General features: G+C 38.6%; 1 protein-coding gene across 1 annotated transcript in view; it reads right to left on the bottom strand.

The window, feature by feature from the left end:
* Positions 1-15115, bottom strand: part of LOC109412949 (serine/threonine-protein kinase S6KL) — a 102325-nt gene extending 87210 nt beyond the window's left edge. The window contains exons 1-2 of the mRNA XM_029861848.2: positions 14671-15115; positions 103-272 (exon numbers count right to left, since the gene is read on the bottom strand). Coding sequence (XP_029717708.2) covers positions 103-272; positions 14671-14853 — 353 coding nt within the window. The 5' untranslated portion in view covers positions 14854-15115. The remainder of the gene's footprint in view (positions 1-102; positions 273-14670) is intronic.
* Between the last annotated feature and the right edge of the window lie 126 nt (positions 15116-15241).

Raw genomic sequence — 15241 nt, 5'->3', positions numbered from 1 at the left:
AAATACTTGTTAAGATTTCAAGAAAGTTTCATGCAGTTTTAAACTCAGTACTCAATAATTGAAAGCTTACCTACAACTAGTGTATCTATTCGTAAGGCTTACCTTCTTCGCGAAACTCGACTCCACGGTCGTCGGCTGGATTGATTGGAGCTTTGTCTTTTCTGTGGCCCAGAGCCGCTCAGAGATGTACAGGAAAGCGAGCGGTAGAATCTACGAAAACTGTCATTCAAACGGCTGGAGAACCCATCTAAGCTGACTGCGCGTTTTAGTGCCTGGAACAACAGAAACAATATACGTTTGTTAATCAATACATACAAAAGTCAATGTATGTAAGTTTGTATTTTGTGTGTTTATATGCATGTATGTTCCGGCATAACTCTGGAATGCGTCAAGCAATTTCAATCAAACGTGGCATATACATTCCTTAGGTACACTGAAATAAATTTTGTTGTAGAAACTACCGATTCCATAGTAAAATTACTAACCGTACCTATGATTCTCAACCGACAGCTATTTCCTGTTAATTCCACTAAAACACTGTCAATTTAACTAGCAGTGCTGTTAACATTACCAAAAATAATCTAAATTTAACAGCTGGGCATTGTATTTTTAATAATACCGTGTTGTACGATGCGTGTCCAAGAAAAATTGACAATGTTTTGTTGTTGAGGCGACTACGCTCTTAGTCAGATTTACTACAATGCATTGTTACTTCAATCATATTTCAGTGAACTTAACAGATTTTGTTGTCGGTTGAGAATCATAGGTGCGGTTAGTAATTTTACTATGGAATCGGTAATTTCCGCAACACAATTTATTTCAGTGTAGAAATTGTTCTTTCTCAACACAGTCGTTGGGGAAGCGGTGCCTGTACGATAGGCAAGCAGTTTCAAACAATAAATAAATCGCTTTCGCTCATCGTACACTGAAACGTACAGAAGGGTAAATTAATGATTAAATTAGGGAAAAATCCACAGCTCAGGTGAGATTTGAACTCACGACCCTTATTCGCTAGACAAGTGCTTTACCAACTAAACTACCGAGCCAATTAATGACTTGGCATTTTAGTTGTCATAAGGTTCAATTCTAACCCTCTAATACCCAAATTTTTGATTTTGATCCAAATATCATTTTTCGTCATCTAAAATCGATTTAAACATGTTTTGGAAGATGATTTTTTTTTAATTCTCGATTTCATGAATTTCAGTTTTTGATTTTTCTAATTTTTATTTTTGAACATCCCCACACTTTTATATTTTTCCTAGAAGCCAATATAGCCGAGGCGGTAAAAGCACGGGTATTCAGCATGACCATGCTGAGGGTGACGGGTTCGATTCCCGCTCGGTCCAGGATCTTTTCATAAAGGAAATTTCCTTGACTTCCTTGGGCATAGAGTATCTTCGTGCCTGCCACACGATATACACATGCAAAATGGTCATTGGCAGAGGAAGCTCTCAGTTAATAACTGTGGAAGTGCTCATAGAACACTAAGCTGAGAAGCAGGCTTTGTCCCAGTGAGGACGTTACGCCAAGAAGAAGAAGAAGAAGAAGGAAGCCAATTCGGCGAACAGATTTTTTGAGATGAAAACATTTTGAGATTTTATGATTATTGTTGAAATATTATAATTTTAAAATTTTTTCACAGAAAATTTTGTTTTCCGTGTTATTTTATGGAAAATAATTTTAGAGTGTATTCGATTCCCTTAAACTATTAAACAAGGATAGAATGATTTGGGAAAAAATTAAAATATGTTAATTGTAGCGATTCAATACAAAATAAACAATGACTTCTAAAAGGTGACTAAAACATCAATTTTTCAATGATTTTTAAAAAATGTAAATACGCTTTAAAATACACCAAAAACCATTTTTAGATATACAGAACAGTCCTAAATATCAGCCAAAAATATAAAAAAATTGATTTTCCACGAAACAAAAATTACAAAAATGCTCAAACTATACCCCGTCTAAAGGCGGGATTGGGTATTAGAGGGCTAATCTCCTCGATCTATATCATCTTCCCCTAAACCGCAAATATAACCATCTCTGTAGTACATATGTACGACCTATCTGTACATATGTACGTAGAGTTCTTTGAAAATCATAATTGACCACACGGATTGGTATTACCGAAAATTTGCACTTTTAGTCAATCCAAGATTTATTGTGTGATTACATTAGTAATCCTGCATTATAGAGATGTGCGGAGGCGGCCATTGTGAGCCAATCGAGCAGAGAGAACTGTCAAAATGTGAGCCAAATGAACATGTTTATCGTTTGTAGGAAGGCGTTGTACGGTATTGCAATCGACAATAAACATATTACAAATATTTATTTTTATTATCGAGAATTTAATGGCATATGTAAGTTTAGTAAGAAGACAATATTTAATTAATTCTGTATTCAAAAGCTTATGCTCATGAAAAAACTTTTGTCGCTGCTTTTCTCGAAAAAACTTTCATCGCTGCTGCTTGATTCGCTCCTGCCGATTTGATTCGCGCTATTCTTTGCAATGGGTAATTCTCGCTGAGACCGGCCCACTATTTACACCTTGTCTTCAAAAATGTTTAAGGGGCCGATTTTCTGAAAGCCCTCGCCTAAAAAGTAAGAAAAATGCATTTGGTTACTCAAATTGATGGACCCCCCGTTAGTTAGAGCCACAACAATTTTTGCAGACCCCTCGATTTTGGTCAAATGGTGGCTCACTAAAACCGTTATAACTCAAAAGTTTCACCGAAAACCACCTCAAAACGAAATGTTGTTGAAAAGAGGAGAGATAGAGCTACTATTTACAATAATAAAAAGTTGGGTCGGCCATATTGATTTTGGCCGCCATCTTGGATTTTTATACCAAAACATTTTTTTTACCATGAGGGCAACCACCGATTTTCAAAATTTTTACATCAATTGAAAGTTGGGACATTTATACATAACATATCAAAAAATTAGAGATGTCTTTTTCTTCTTTCAAAAGTTATCTACAGTTTTGTAAATTAAGCCACGTTTTCTCCATACATTTCCATGCGCACCGGCAGAGACATACAACAGCATCCGAGTTTACGCCTGCATGTATACACAAAGGCGCGTGCCGCAAAATTTGGCCAAATCGGAGGTGCGTTTCCGTTTTTGACTGTTTCTCAATGATGCGGGCATTGTTTTTATTACTTTTTTAGTGTTTTGAAAAGCTTAAACCTTCAACTTTCCATTAGTGGGTTCAGAATTTTAATTCGTGTTCGTAAACACTGCGAAATAACGCTGCATTTATGTAAACGGTCGGCACCGGGCGCAGTGGTATGGTTTACAAAACGGCAGATAACTTTTGAAAGGAGAAAAAGACATCTCTAATTTTTTTATATGTTTTGTATAAATGTCCCAGCTTTCAATTGATGCAAAAATTTTGAAAATCGGTGGTTGCCCTCATGGTGAAAAAATGTTTTGGTATAAAAATCCAAGATGGCGGCCAAAATCAATATGGCCGACCCAACTTTTTATTATTGTAAATAGTAGCTCTATCTTTCCTCTTTTCAACAACAATTCGTTTTGAGGTGGTTGTTGAAGAAACTTTCGAGTTATAACGGTTTAAGTGAGCCACCATTTGACCAAAATCGAGGGGTCTGCAAAAATTGTTGTGGCTCTAACTAACGGGGGGTCCATCAATTTGAGTAACCAAATGCATTTTTCTTACTTTTTAGGCGAGGGCTTTCAGAAAATCGGCACCTTACACGTTTTTGAAGACAAGGTGTAAATAGTGGGCCGGTCTCAGCGAGAATTACCCAATGCATTTGAGATTTCTTTGATTGCGCTGGAAAAAAAAGTTCGAATATAAATAGCAAACGTAAACAAAATTTGCACCACAACAAAGCCACGCAAAAAGTTTGAACATCTAGCTTTGTGGCAAGTGTTGGAAACTGTTGTAAACTGTTGTAAACAAAACAAACAGCATTTCCAAATCGACATATGTAACTTCCGCTCATCTCTATGTAGAGGATTTCTAGTTTACATCAACAGACTATCTGTAATCCCAATGATATTAAAAACATAAAACTATAAAAAAATACTCACGAATCACAAACAGAAAATTACATGACCAGTCACACTATTTGCTACTTAAAATTATGTCAAGTTCCTTAAAAAGTCAGTGAACCTTCTCTTCAGCACGTTTCTCATGAAATGAAAGTCAAAGACTGATGCCACACGGTTGAAAATACGCTGTAAACCTATCAAAGCACTTCTTTTCCCTCAATTGATACGACGAAGAGGAAGCCTCAGCATCGATCTGTTTCGCAGCAAACGTGGTTGAACATTGATGTTCACTTGTTGTAGTATAGTTTCACAATCTGTTCGCCCTTGTAGAGTATCGGCGATGGTCAAGGCTCTACAAACGTCCCTTCGTATACGCAGAGGTTGCAAGTCAATCAACTGACACCGGGTTTCGTAGCTCGGAAGGTGAAGCGGGTTCCTCCAAGGTAGCCTTCGGAGTGCGTATCGGATAAATCGACGTTGGACTGATTCAATTCGCTCAGTGCCGTTATTGTAGTTAGGACTCCAGACTGCTGATCCGTATTCCAGCGTTGATCTGACAAGGGAGCATCAGTAAAGCGTTTTTAGACAGTAAATGTCGGTGAAATTTTTTGCTACTCTAAACACAAAGCCGACATAGGATATATGGTGAGACTATGTTAGATGCGAGTTTAACAGCACGCCCAGATCTGCAACACATTGCACTGATCCGATAGGCGTGTCGAATATCTTGTAGTCGAAAGCATTGATCGCTTCTTACGTGAGAAGGAGATGCGTGTACATTTTTCAGGGTTAACGGTTAGACGATTAAGTTTACACCACTTTGCAAAACAGTTGACCTGGTTCTGAAGTGAACGGCAGTCTGTTATTGAATGGATGCGCTGCGCAAGAATAACTTCAGGTCGTCCGCGAAAGACGACCGGGGAACTTGCACAACCAGATGCACAACGTTGAAGTAGATAAGGAAAATCAACGGTCCCAGGTGACTGCCTTGCGGTATACCCGACGTAGCGCAAAAACTCGACGAGCGAGAGTCTCCTATTGCCACTATCAACTGACAGTAGAATAACTAGCCACAGAAGTCCAATGTCGCGACTGTTCGTGTGACTAACATCTAGTTTGCCACGCCCTTACAGCGTCAGTAGCGGTACTAGAAGTGTCAAATAAATTTTGTTCACCAAAACAATAAAAGTTATGAATTTAATTAAATAGAAAAAGTGACTACAGCGCCATTGGAGTTCCAGTGTATTTCTATTCAACTGACGTTCCGTGAGGTATGAGCGGATGCATTTGAAGAGGCTACCACTAATTCCAGGTCTATCAAGCTTAGCAATCGCAATATCTTGGTTGAGCTTATCGAATGCGGCAGAGGATAGCGTATGGTGAAGGATTAGAGTAGAGAGTAAGGTAGAAGGTAGGGAAGAAGATAGGTTAGAGGTTATGGTAGAGGGTTAGGATAGAGCGTACTATAGAGGTTTGGGATAGAGTGCAGAAAAGTCGGATGAAACGGTAAGGATTAGATAAGATGAGGTTTCCTGGAGATACCTTCAGGAACTCTTTCCCAGACTTCATTAGGCATTCCTTTCGAGAATCTTCCCAGGATTCCTCCCGGGATTCCATCAGAAGTTCCTTCTGGAATTGCTGTGGGAATTTCTCCTGAGAGAACAGGGATTACTGCAGAGATTGCTTCAATAAATTCTGAAAGGACTCTTTTAGTTATTCTATTCGATATTCTTTCAGGGATTGAGCTCCTTCAAAGATTATTTCAAGAGTTCCTGCTGTTATACCATTAGGGACTCCTTCCGAAAAGAAATATGAAAGAATACAGATTTCTGCAGGCTTAAATGCCGGAATTTGCGAGAAATATTCTTCTCGAGTTTTTTCAGAAATTTCTTTAACAATTCCTTCCGAGATTTCTTCTTTGGTTCTTTCAGGGATTTCTGCTGAGCTTCCATCCGAGATTCCTGTTATGATCCCTCTAAGGATTCCATCAAGAGCTACGGGATTCCTTCAGAAATAAAGTAACCCCTAATTTGGGAAATCTTGAAAGGATTCTTTCAGAAATTCTAACCGGCATTTCTTTTGGGATTTCTTCTGGAATGACTTCACAGATTCCTCATGGTATTCTTTCAAAGATTTCTATTATATTCAAAGAATCCTAGTGTAATTCTTTCAGGTATACGCGCCAGAATTTCTGCATTTTTAACAGAATGCAGGGAGAGCTCCATTGGGAGAGTCTTTGTCTCTTAATTACTGATATAAGGTCTGTCAGGATGATCATTTTCAGCATTTTGAAGGAATCTCTCACAGAATTTTAGAGGAAACCTCAGCATTATGGAAGAGTCCCTTTAAAAAATCTGGAGGAATTTTCTCATCAGTATTATATGGCACGGTGTGCCAAAGACCGTTATTAACAAATAAAAATGTCCACCCAAGTGGCACCCGGCATTCGAACGATATACTATTCTAGAATCTCCTCCGAAAATTTCAAAATGTTTCATCGAGGGAAACTATAGTTTTTGTAATTTGAAGATTTTGATCCATTTCTATTGAATTTTCTTATATGAGTAAATATGCGCGTACGGTGTGCCTGGAATCACTATTAACAAATAAATTGACACCCAGCATTCGAAAGATATACTATTTAAGCATCACCTCAGAAAATTTGAAAATATTTCATCGAGGGAAACGAAAGTTTTTACTGTTTGAAGATTTTCCTCTATTTTCATAGAATTTGCTCATATATGGCAATATTGTCATAGGATGTTTAATTGGCTCTTCAAATCATTAACAAATATTAATAGGTTTCACAAGCACATACTTTCCAGGTAGTAGACACCCTGATTCTGGTGCAGTTTCTCCCAGAAATCCCTTTCAGGAACAATCCCTCTTAGTAATCAGGGACATGATTATGGGAAGATTCTCTTGAGATTCTGGTGTAATAAATTTAAAGTATTCTAGAGGAATCACTCTCAGAGTTCTAGAACAATCCCTTTCAGGTGTTAAGGGGAGTCCTTCCAAAGATTCTGGGGGAGTGTCTTTCAGGAATCTGAGGTAATTTTTCTGTTTTATTTGGGAATACCTCTCAGAATTCCAGAGAAACCTTCCCAGGGTGCTGGGAAAGTCCATTTTAGAAATTTGATTACTTTTCAGAATTCTGGGGAATCTCAGGATCTCAAGATTTCTCTTTCGTTTCAAAAATATTAATTTGCATTTTGCAGAATGCACTGTCTCAACGTTTTTGCCTTTCTCGTGCACCAAGGTGTACCGAAAGGCTATATGTTCACTCCAAAAACGAAAATTTGATAGAGCCTCCGGAGGGGTCAAGTCTTATATACCAATCGACTCAGCTCGACGAATTGAGGTGATGTCTGTGTGTGTGTATGTATGTGTGTGTGTATGTATGTGTGTGTGTGCGTATGTGTGTATGTGTACAAAAAAACTCACATCACTTTTTGGCAGTAAACCTCAACCGATTTTAATGACCGACGGTTCATTCGACGCGGAATCTGGTCCCATTGTTTCCTATTGAAAATGGTTCAGATCGGTCCAGCCGTTCCGGAGTTATGGCCATTTAGGTGTTCTGGACCGGTACCCCAGGAAGGGGCCAGATATGAAAACGCTGCAAACCCATCCATGTGGCACATCAAACTACGGCATTTTTGATAACTTGATGAATGGTAGGCAGAAAAATAGTCTCAGACCATATCTAAACCGGTAGTGTCCCGGAACCGGTTCCAGGTGTCCTGCCGGAAGTGGTCAAACATAAAAGTGAACTAAACCCATGCATGCGACATATCAAACCGCGGCTTTTTCGATAACCGCGATGAACAGTAAGCAAGAAAACTTTCTCAGACCATATCGGAACCGGTAGCGTTCCGGAATCGGTTCCAAATGTCCCGCCGGAGGTGGCCAAGTATAAAAGTTAACCAAACCCATGCATGCGACATATCAAATAGTGACTTTTTTGATATCCTGATGTACAGTAAGCATGATAATATTATCAGACCATATCTGAACCGGTTGTGTTCCGGAACCGGTTCCGGGTGTCTCGTTGGAAGTGGCCAATATAAAATTGAACTAAAACAATGCATGCGACACGTCAAACCGCAGCTTTTTCGGTAACCTGATAAACAGTAAGCAAGAAAGCATTCTCAGACCATATCGGAACCGGTTCCAGATGTCCCGCCGGAGGTGGCAAAGTATAAAAGTTAACCAAGCCCATCCATGCGACATATCAAATAGTGGCTTTTTTATCCTGATGAACAGTAAGCAGGGAAATATTTTAAGAACATATCTGAATCGTTAGTGATCCTGAACCGGTTCTGGGTTTCCCGCCGGAAATGGCCGGAAATATAAAAGTGATCGAAACCCATGCAAGCGACACATCAAATCGCGGATTTTTAGGTACTTTGATAAGGCAAAAAAAAGTTTCCGGCCATATTGGGGACAACCGGTAGTATTCCGCAACCGATTACGGTTGCCCCATCGGAAGTGGTCAAATGTAAAGGAGAACCAAATCCATAAATTCGACACATTAAATGACTTTTAGGTAACCTGATGAACGGTTAATAAGAAAAAAAAACCATAGACCATACTTTGGAAAACCAATAGTGTGCTGAAACCGATTCCATGTTCCCCGACGGAAGTGGTCAAATGTAGAACAGAACCAAACGCACACATTGAATAACGGCGTCTTCGATAACGCGAAGAACGATCAGCAAGAAAACAGCCTCAGGCCACATTTACCGGTAGTGTTTCGGAACCAGATTCGAGTGCCTCGCCAGAACTGGTGAAATGCACAAATGAACCAAACCCATACCGTCTTACCCCGCTGGTTGGACACGTTTTAATACGACACTTTTTAATTCGTACCCCGCTTATTCGACAAATGTCGAATTAAAAAGTGTTCAAATGTCACAGTGATGTACACTGTAAATTCAAAACAGTTTTATATTGCGCTTATACTCGCATCCGCAGCAGCTCCTCTTGCAGCCGCTAATTCCGGAAGTTTTGAGTTGGTGCTATTCGACACCCAAACCGCCTGGAGACCAATAGGAATGAAAGGAGGATGGCAACAATCATAGAAAGAACGAGCTTTTTATTCGCACCACCGCAATATCTGTTGAAATTATGTTTCATAACAAATCCGGCAATCAATACAAAAACAAAAATAGAGTCGCCAAATTTCAATGAGCATGATGGTGTAGGGTGACCAGTTTGTCGAATTAAAAGTTTACCCCGGTAATTCGACAACATACGGTGTCGTATTAGCGGGGTAATACGATACATGCATTACATCAATTTGCGATTTTTTAGGAAAACTGATCAACAATTTGAATGAAGCTAGTCTAAGACCATATCAGGGACAATCAGTAAGTGGTAAAATGTGAACCGAAAGTAGTAAAATGTGAAATTCGACAATGATAGCTGTCAAATAACCTGCGTAAATTTTTAATTCGATATACTAACTCTATTTTAGTTTTGTTTAGATTGTATGATTTGTTTTTGAACACAAATCTTACAGATATTGTGGTGGTACGAATTGATAGCTTGTTCATTTTACGATTGTTGGCTTCCGAGGTTCACTGCGGTTGATCACCAAGCGGATCAGGTGTCGGAAAGCACCAAATTTGAACTTTCGGAAGAAGCAGCTGCACGAGGAGCCGCTGCGGGTGTGAGTAACACCACAATATCGGGTCATTCGTATTTACAGTGTATGACACTGTGACATTGGATCATTTTTTAATTCGACAAATGTCGAATGAGCGGGGTACTAATTGAAAAGTGTCGTATTAAAGAGTTATGAATACGCGGGGTTTGACAGTACATCAAACAGCAGCTTTTGTGATAATTTCTTCTTCTTTATGGCTCGACGTTCACATTGGAACTTGGCCTGCCTCTCTTCAACTTAGTGTTCTTTAAAGCACTTCCACAGTTATTAATTGAAGGGTTTTCTTTACCTGCCATTCTTTATTACGCCAACGAACCTAACCTCAATATGACTGACAATTCACAGGTCATTTTGACAGATGTAACATGAACATGAAAAGGACGGCAACAAGATCGATAAAGTAGAGTATATGATCCGTCTTTTTCGTGCATGTGTGTGGTCTGTCAAAATGACCTCAGAAGTGTCAAACATTTTCATGGCTAGCTTTGCTGGTGTAATGAAGAATTGCAAGAATTTGTATATTGTGAGGCAAGTACAATGATACACTATGCCCAGGAAGTCCAAAAATTTTTCCCGACCGGAACGGGAATCGAACCCGCCGTTTCTGGATTGGCGATCCATAGCCTTAACCACTAGGCCAACTGGAGACCCTTTTTTGATAACACGATGATCGATTTGTAAGAACATAGCTTCAGACCATATTTTTGATAACCGGTAGTGTCCCGAAACCAGTTCTGGGTGTCCCACTGGAAGGGGTCAAATGTAAAAGTGATCTGTACCCATGCATAAGATAAATCAAATCGTGTTTTTTATGTAACCTAATGAACGTTAGCAATGAAATAGTCTTAATATTTGGTAGACCCGGTGGTGCTCCGGAACCTGTTCCAGTACCGCATCGAAAGTAACCAATGTACCATGCGACACATCACATCACGGCTTTTAAATAACCTGAGGAACGGTTAACTAGAAAATAGGCTCATACCACATTAGAGACTACCGGTAGGGTTGCACAACCAGTGTTTGGTACTTCGCCGGAACTACGAAAATAAATAAAATCAATGCAAGCGATAAATATGTGTAAGAGAACAAAATCTTGACAAATTAAACCCACATACAAACAGACGGCTCACTATACTCACTACGTTCTTGTTTTCAACCGTCAATCAAATATAACTTAGAATGTGCAGAAAAAACTTTACCGAAGACCCAACGAAGACCGCAAAGTGATCTGTGATTGTGTATTTGCATTGCATTGATAAGAAGCTTACTTAAAAAAAAATACACGTAATCTTCGATATAACGTACAAAAAAGTTTTCTCTTTGTACGTTATATCGAAGTGTACGTTATATTGAAGCATAGAAGAATTTAATATTTTTCATGCTAGTATTGATGTATTTAACGTGAAATTAATCCCAAATAATGATTTCGGTGAAATTCACAAAACCAATAATGAAAAACTTATTTTTTACGAATAAGTCATTTCGTTTTTTGTGCCTCGATATAACGTACATTTTGCTTCGCTATAACGTACACTAAATTTTTCCCCAAATTGCGCTAATTCTGGGTAACAAGGCTAATGCTGCAAAAAAAACATTGATTTGAGTGATTTCGTAGTTTATCTAAGGGTTATTAGTGGGAAAAATAAAATTTTTGAATGTTTTACGTTATATTGAATTCGCTATATCGAGGGTACGTTATATCGAAGAATACCTATATCAGGATTCAGGAACACTTTGACTTACGTCGACGGAAAGGTCGTGAGAACATATACGACGAGAAAGGCATTATCACCACTAGGTGGATTAATTTAGGTTTTTTTTTTCATTTTCGAATCAGAGTCGCAAAATGTTCGATGTAGAATCTAAAATTTAAATATTGAATTTAGTAAGACTAATAAAACATACCATGCAGTAAACGAATTTTTTCATAGTTTTGTAATATTTTATAATATCGAATCGATGTGAAAACATCGATTTAAAGCATTGGATTAAATCGGTGAATCGATTCTACTGATCCGATTCGAATCGATTCGCAAAAATCGATGTCTCAGCCAGATTTGCCTAATGCTAGTCCATATCTTCTGTCCTTCATGTGAATCTCGCTTAGTATCATACAGGCGTATCTACGATGATCGATTTCTTTTCATCGATCTTCTCTTCGGATTATTCCGGGGAATACGTTCAATATTCGGATGATCTTTCGGTGCATTTCGATTAAGAGAAATGGTTCATTGTAGATACGTCCGTTCCGTATGATACTAAGCGCGAGAAATGATCAAATAGGGCTCATATTATGGGAATGCCCAAAATGGAGGATAACGTACCTCTGAAGCAGCTTTTCAGATGCCTAAAAGTGTGCTCCAAAAGATTAAAAGTAATGGGTAATTCTCGCTGAGACCGGCCCACTATTTACACCATGTCTTCAAAAATGTTTAAGGTGTCGATTTTCTGGAAGCCCTCGCCTAAAAAGTTAGAAAAATGCATTTGGTTACTCAAATTGATGGATCCCCTGTTAGTTAGAGCTACAACAATTTTTGCAGACCCCTCGATTTTGGTCAAATGGTGGCTCACTAAAGTTTCTCCAACAACCACCTCAAAACAAATTGTTGTTGAAAAGAGAAAAGATAGAACTTCTATTTACAATAATAAAAAGCTGGGTCGGCCATATTGATTTTGGCCGCCATCTTGTATTTTTATACCAAAACATTTTTTTCATCATGAGGGCAACCACCGATTTTAAAAATTTTTGCATCAATTGAAAGCTGGGACATTTATACATAACATATAAAAAAAAATAGAGATGTCTTTTTCTTCTTTCAAAAGTTATCTGCCGTTTTGTAAATCATGCCACTTGTGCGCACTGGGCCCGGTGCCGGCCGTTTACATAAATGTAGAGTTATTTCGCAGTGTTTACGAACACACATTCAAATTCTGAACCCACTAATGGAAAGCTGAAGGTTTAAGCTTTTCAAAACACTAAAAAAGTTATAGAAACAATGCCCGCATCATTGAGAAACAGTCAAAAACGGAAACGAACCTCCGATTTGGCCAAATTTTGCGACGCGCGCCTTTGTGTATACATGCAGGCGTAAACTCGGATGCTGTTGCATGTCATTGCCGGTGCGCATGGAAATGTATGGAGTAACGTGGGTTAATTTACAAAACTGCAGATAACTTTTGAAAGAAGAAAAAGACATCTCTAATTTTTTGATATGTTATGTATAAATAAATGTCCCAGCTTTCAATTGATGCAAAAATTTTGAAAATCGGTGGTTGCCCTCATGGTGAGAAAAATGTTTTGGTATAAAAATCCAAGAAGGCGGCCAATATCAATATGGCCGACCCAACTTTTTATTATTGTAAATAGTAGCTCTATCTTTCCTCTTCTCAACAACAATTCGCTTTGAGCTGGTTGTTGGAGAAACTTTCGAGTTATAACGGTTTAAGTGAGCCACCATTTGACCAAAATCGTGGGGTCTGCAAAAATTGTTGTGGCTCTAACTAACAGGGGGTTCATCAATTTGAGTAACCAAATGCATTTTTCTTACTTTTTATGCGAGGGCTTTCAGAAAATCGGCACCATAAACATTTTTGAAGACAGGGTGTAAATAGTGGGCCGGTCTCAGCGAGAATTACCCAAATACATTTTTGTACATTGTTTTTGTCCAAACAGTAGATATATTAGAGCACCTTTACTGGTGCGTGACTAAGCTAAATTACATAGCGCAGTATCATAGTGCTATACCGTATCGCTATACCACAGAACAGATGTGTATCTTCGAACAAATTTGAAGTTTCGAGGTGGAAGTCGTGAAATTGTCACTTGGAAAACTAGATTAGAATGCATGTGCATGGAGAAATAAAAAAAATCATCAAAGCGCACGGCGTGTGTATGGGAAAAGTTTATAACAAAAAAATAGGCATCGTCAAATTTTTCGCTATTCAAATATAGAGGCTTTCAGCTTTCATTTGCAGGGTCCCTCAAAAAAATCCACCGAGGGATCCCGAACCACTTTTTCATAATACTGTTTTCCCCCATACAAAATGCACGGTTCCAAATTAATCCCTATTTCTACTCAACAAACATACCCAATTTTTGTATGAAAAAGTTTCCCCGATGGAATATTTCGATGTTGGGCTTGAATGAAAGCTGGTAGCGTCAACTTTCACGTAGCGTAAAAATTAGCGATGCCCATTTTTTTGTAATAAATTTGTTCTACCAGACACACCGTGAGCGTGCTACGCCGCCTCTCTATGCTCGCTGTAGGCTAAAGCTTGACTTCCACCACCAGGTTCGCTAGTGTTGAGCTATCAAACGAGCAGCACTTTTCGTGATGAAGATTTACCCCCGTGGCTATACCCTAACTGGCGCAAAATCAAGACTTTTCAAATTCCACAAAAGTGATTCATACATTCTTATAAAGTTGGAGCAAGTTTGCCAAACCGATGTCCAACAAACTCAAATATAGATTTGTAATAAACATGTCTGTATTATTTGGCGTTTCTGTTAAAGAACAGTAAATAGATTGAACCTAAAGGACACTTGCTGAAGAACGCTTATGCGTCAGTGCCTTTCCTAAGAAAATTCATCCTGTTTTCTTATCTGAGCTTTTCATTATCCTTATCTCTCGCTTTCCCTTCGATTTATCAGGTATGTGGTAAAAAAGGTTCTTCCATTTTCAGGTAAAAGAAAAAGAACTTGATTCTGCACCCGGCTGCTGATACCTGATAGTATAACACAACGTTTCCAATAAAATAACTTTGGCTCTATGTTCTTTATTTTATTTTTCTCATACCCTTCCGTTACTTGACCTGAACTAAGGTTTCACAGCGAAATAAAAATTACGTTGAGCCCTTTATGCTTATCAATTTCAAGATATTACGTTCGAAACAACTCAGGTGAAACCTTTTCCCATTTTCTTTTTCCTATCATACACGAAAATTTTGCGAGACGTAGAAGCAATTTTGCAACCTACCTGGCTTCGGTGGGAACTGTGTCCTGTTGCTCCTTCGCCAACTTCCAACAAAGGAGATGCTTCTAAAACTGACAATGACGACGACGGCGGCAGCGGCAATAAAGATGATTTTGCACTAGAGTTCCTTGTTTCTGGATGATTAATAGTTGCCCTTCTGCTGTTGTTGCTGCTGGTGTTTCCCATAAAAAAAAGCCAACAAAGGCGCTACTGCTGCTTCCAAGCTCTTCTGGCGAGGCTAGCTAAATGGGCAGAAATGGTGAACTCCTGTGCAGTTTCACGACTAAATAATACCTAACTAATGTTCAGCACACTATTGCACTATTTTTCATAACTAAACATCTTGATTAATATGCAAAATTCCCTGGATAAATTGAATTTATATGAAATTCAATATTTTTTCTTGTTTATAGTTTTCTCTGTTTGAAAATTTTGCTTCCGATGACAGCTCGTGACGTTTTCATTTTTTTTTGTTCAGCATTGGGCGCAGTGCACCTTTTTGTCGATTTTTATTATTGTACACGGAAAACAAAGAGAGAGTTGGTGGCAAGAAAATTAAACGCTCGTGCGTGTT

Source organism: Aedes albopictus, chromosome 1, assembly GCF_035046485.1.
Source record: "Aedes albopictus strain Foshan chromosome 1, AalbF5, whole genome shotgun sequence".
NCBI classification, from domain to species: domain Eukaryota; kingdom Metazoa; phylum Arthropoda; class Insecta; order Diptera; family Culicidae; genus Aedes; species Aedes albopictus.
Note: the sequence above shows the minus strand (reverse complement) of the source record. Positions and strands in the feature narration are given on the sequence as shown.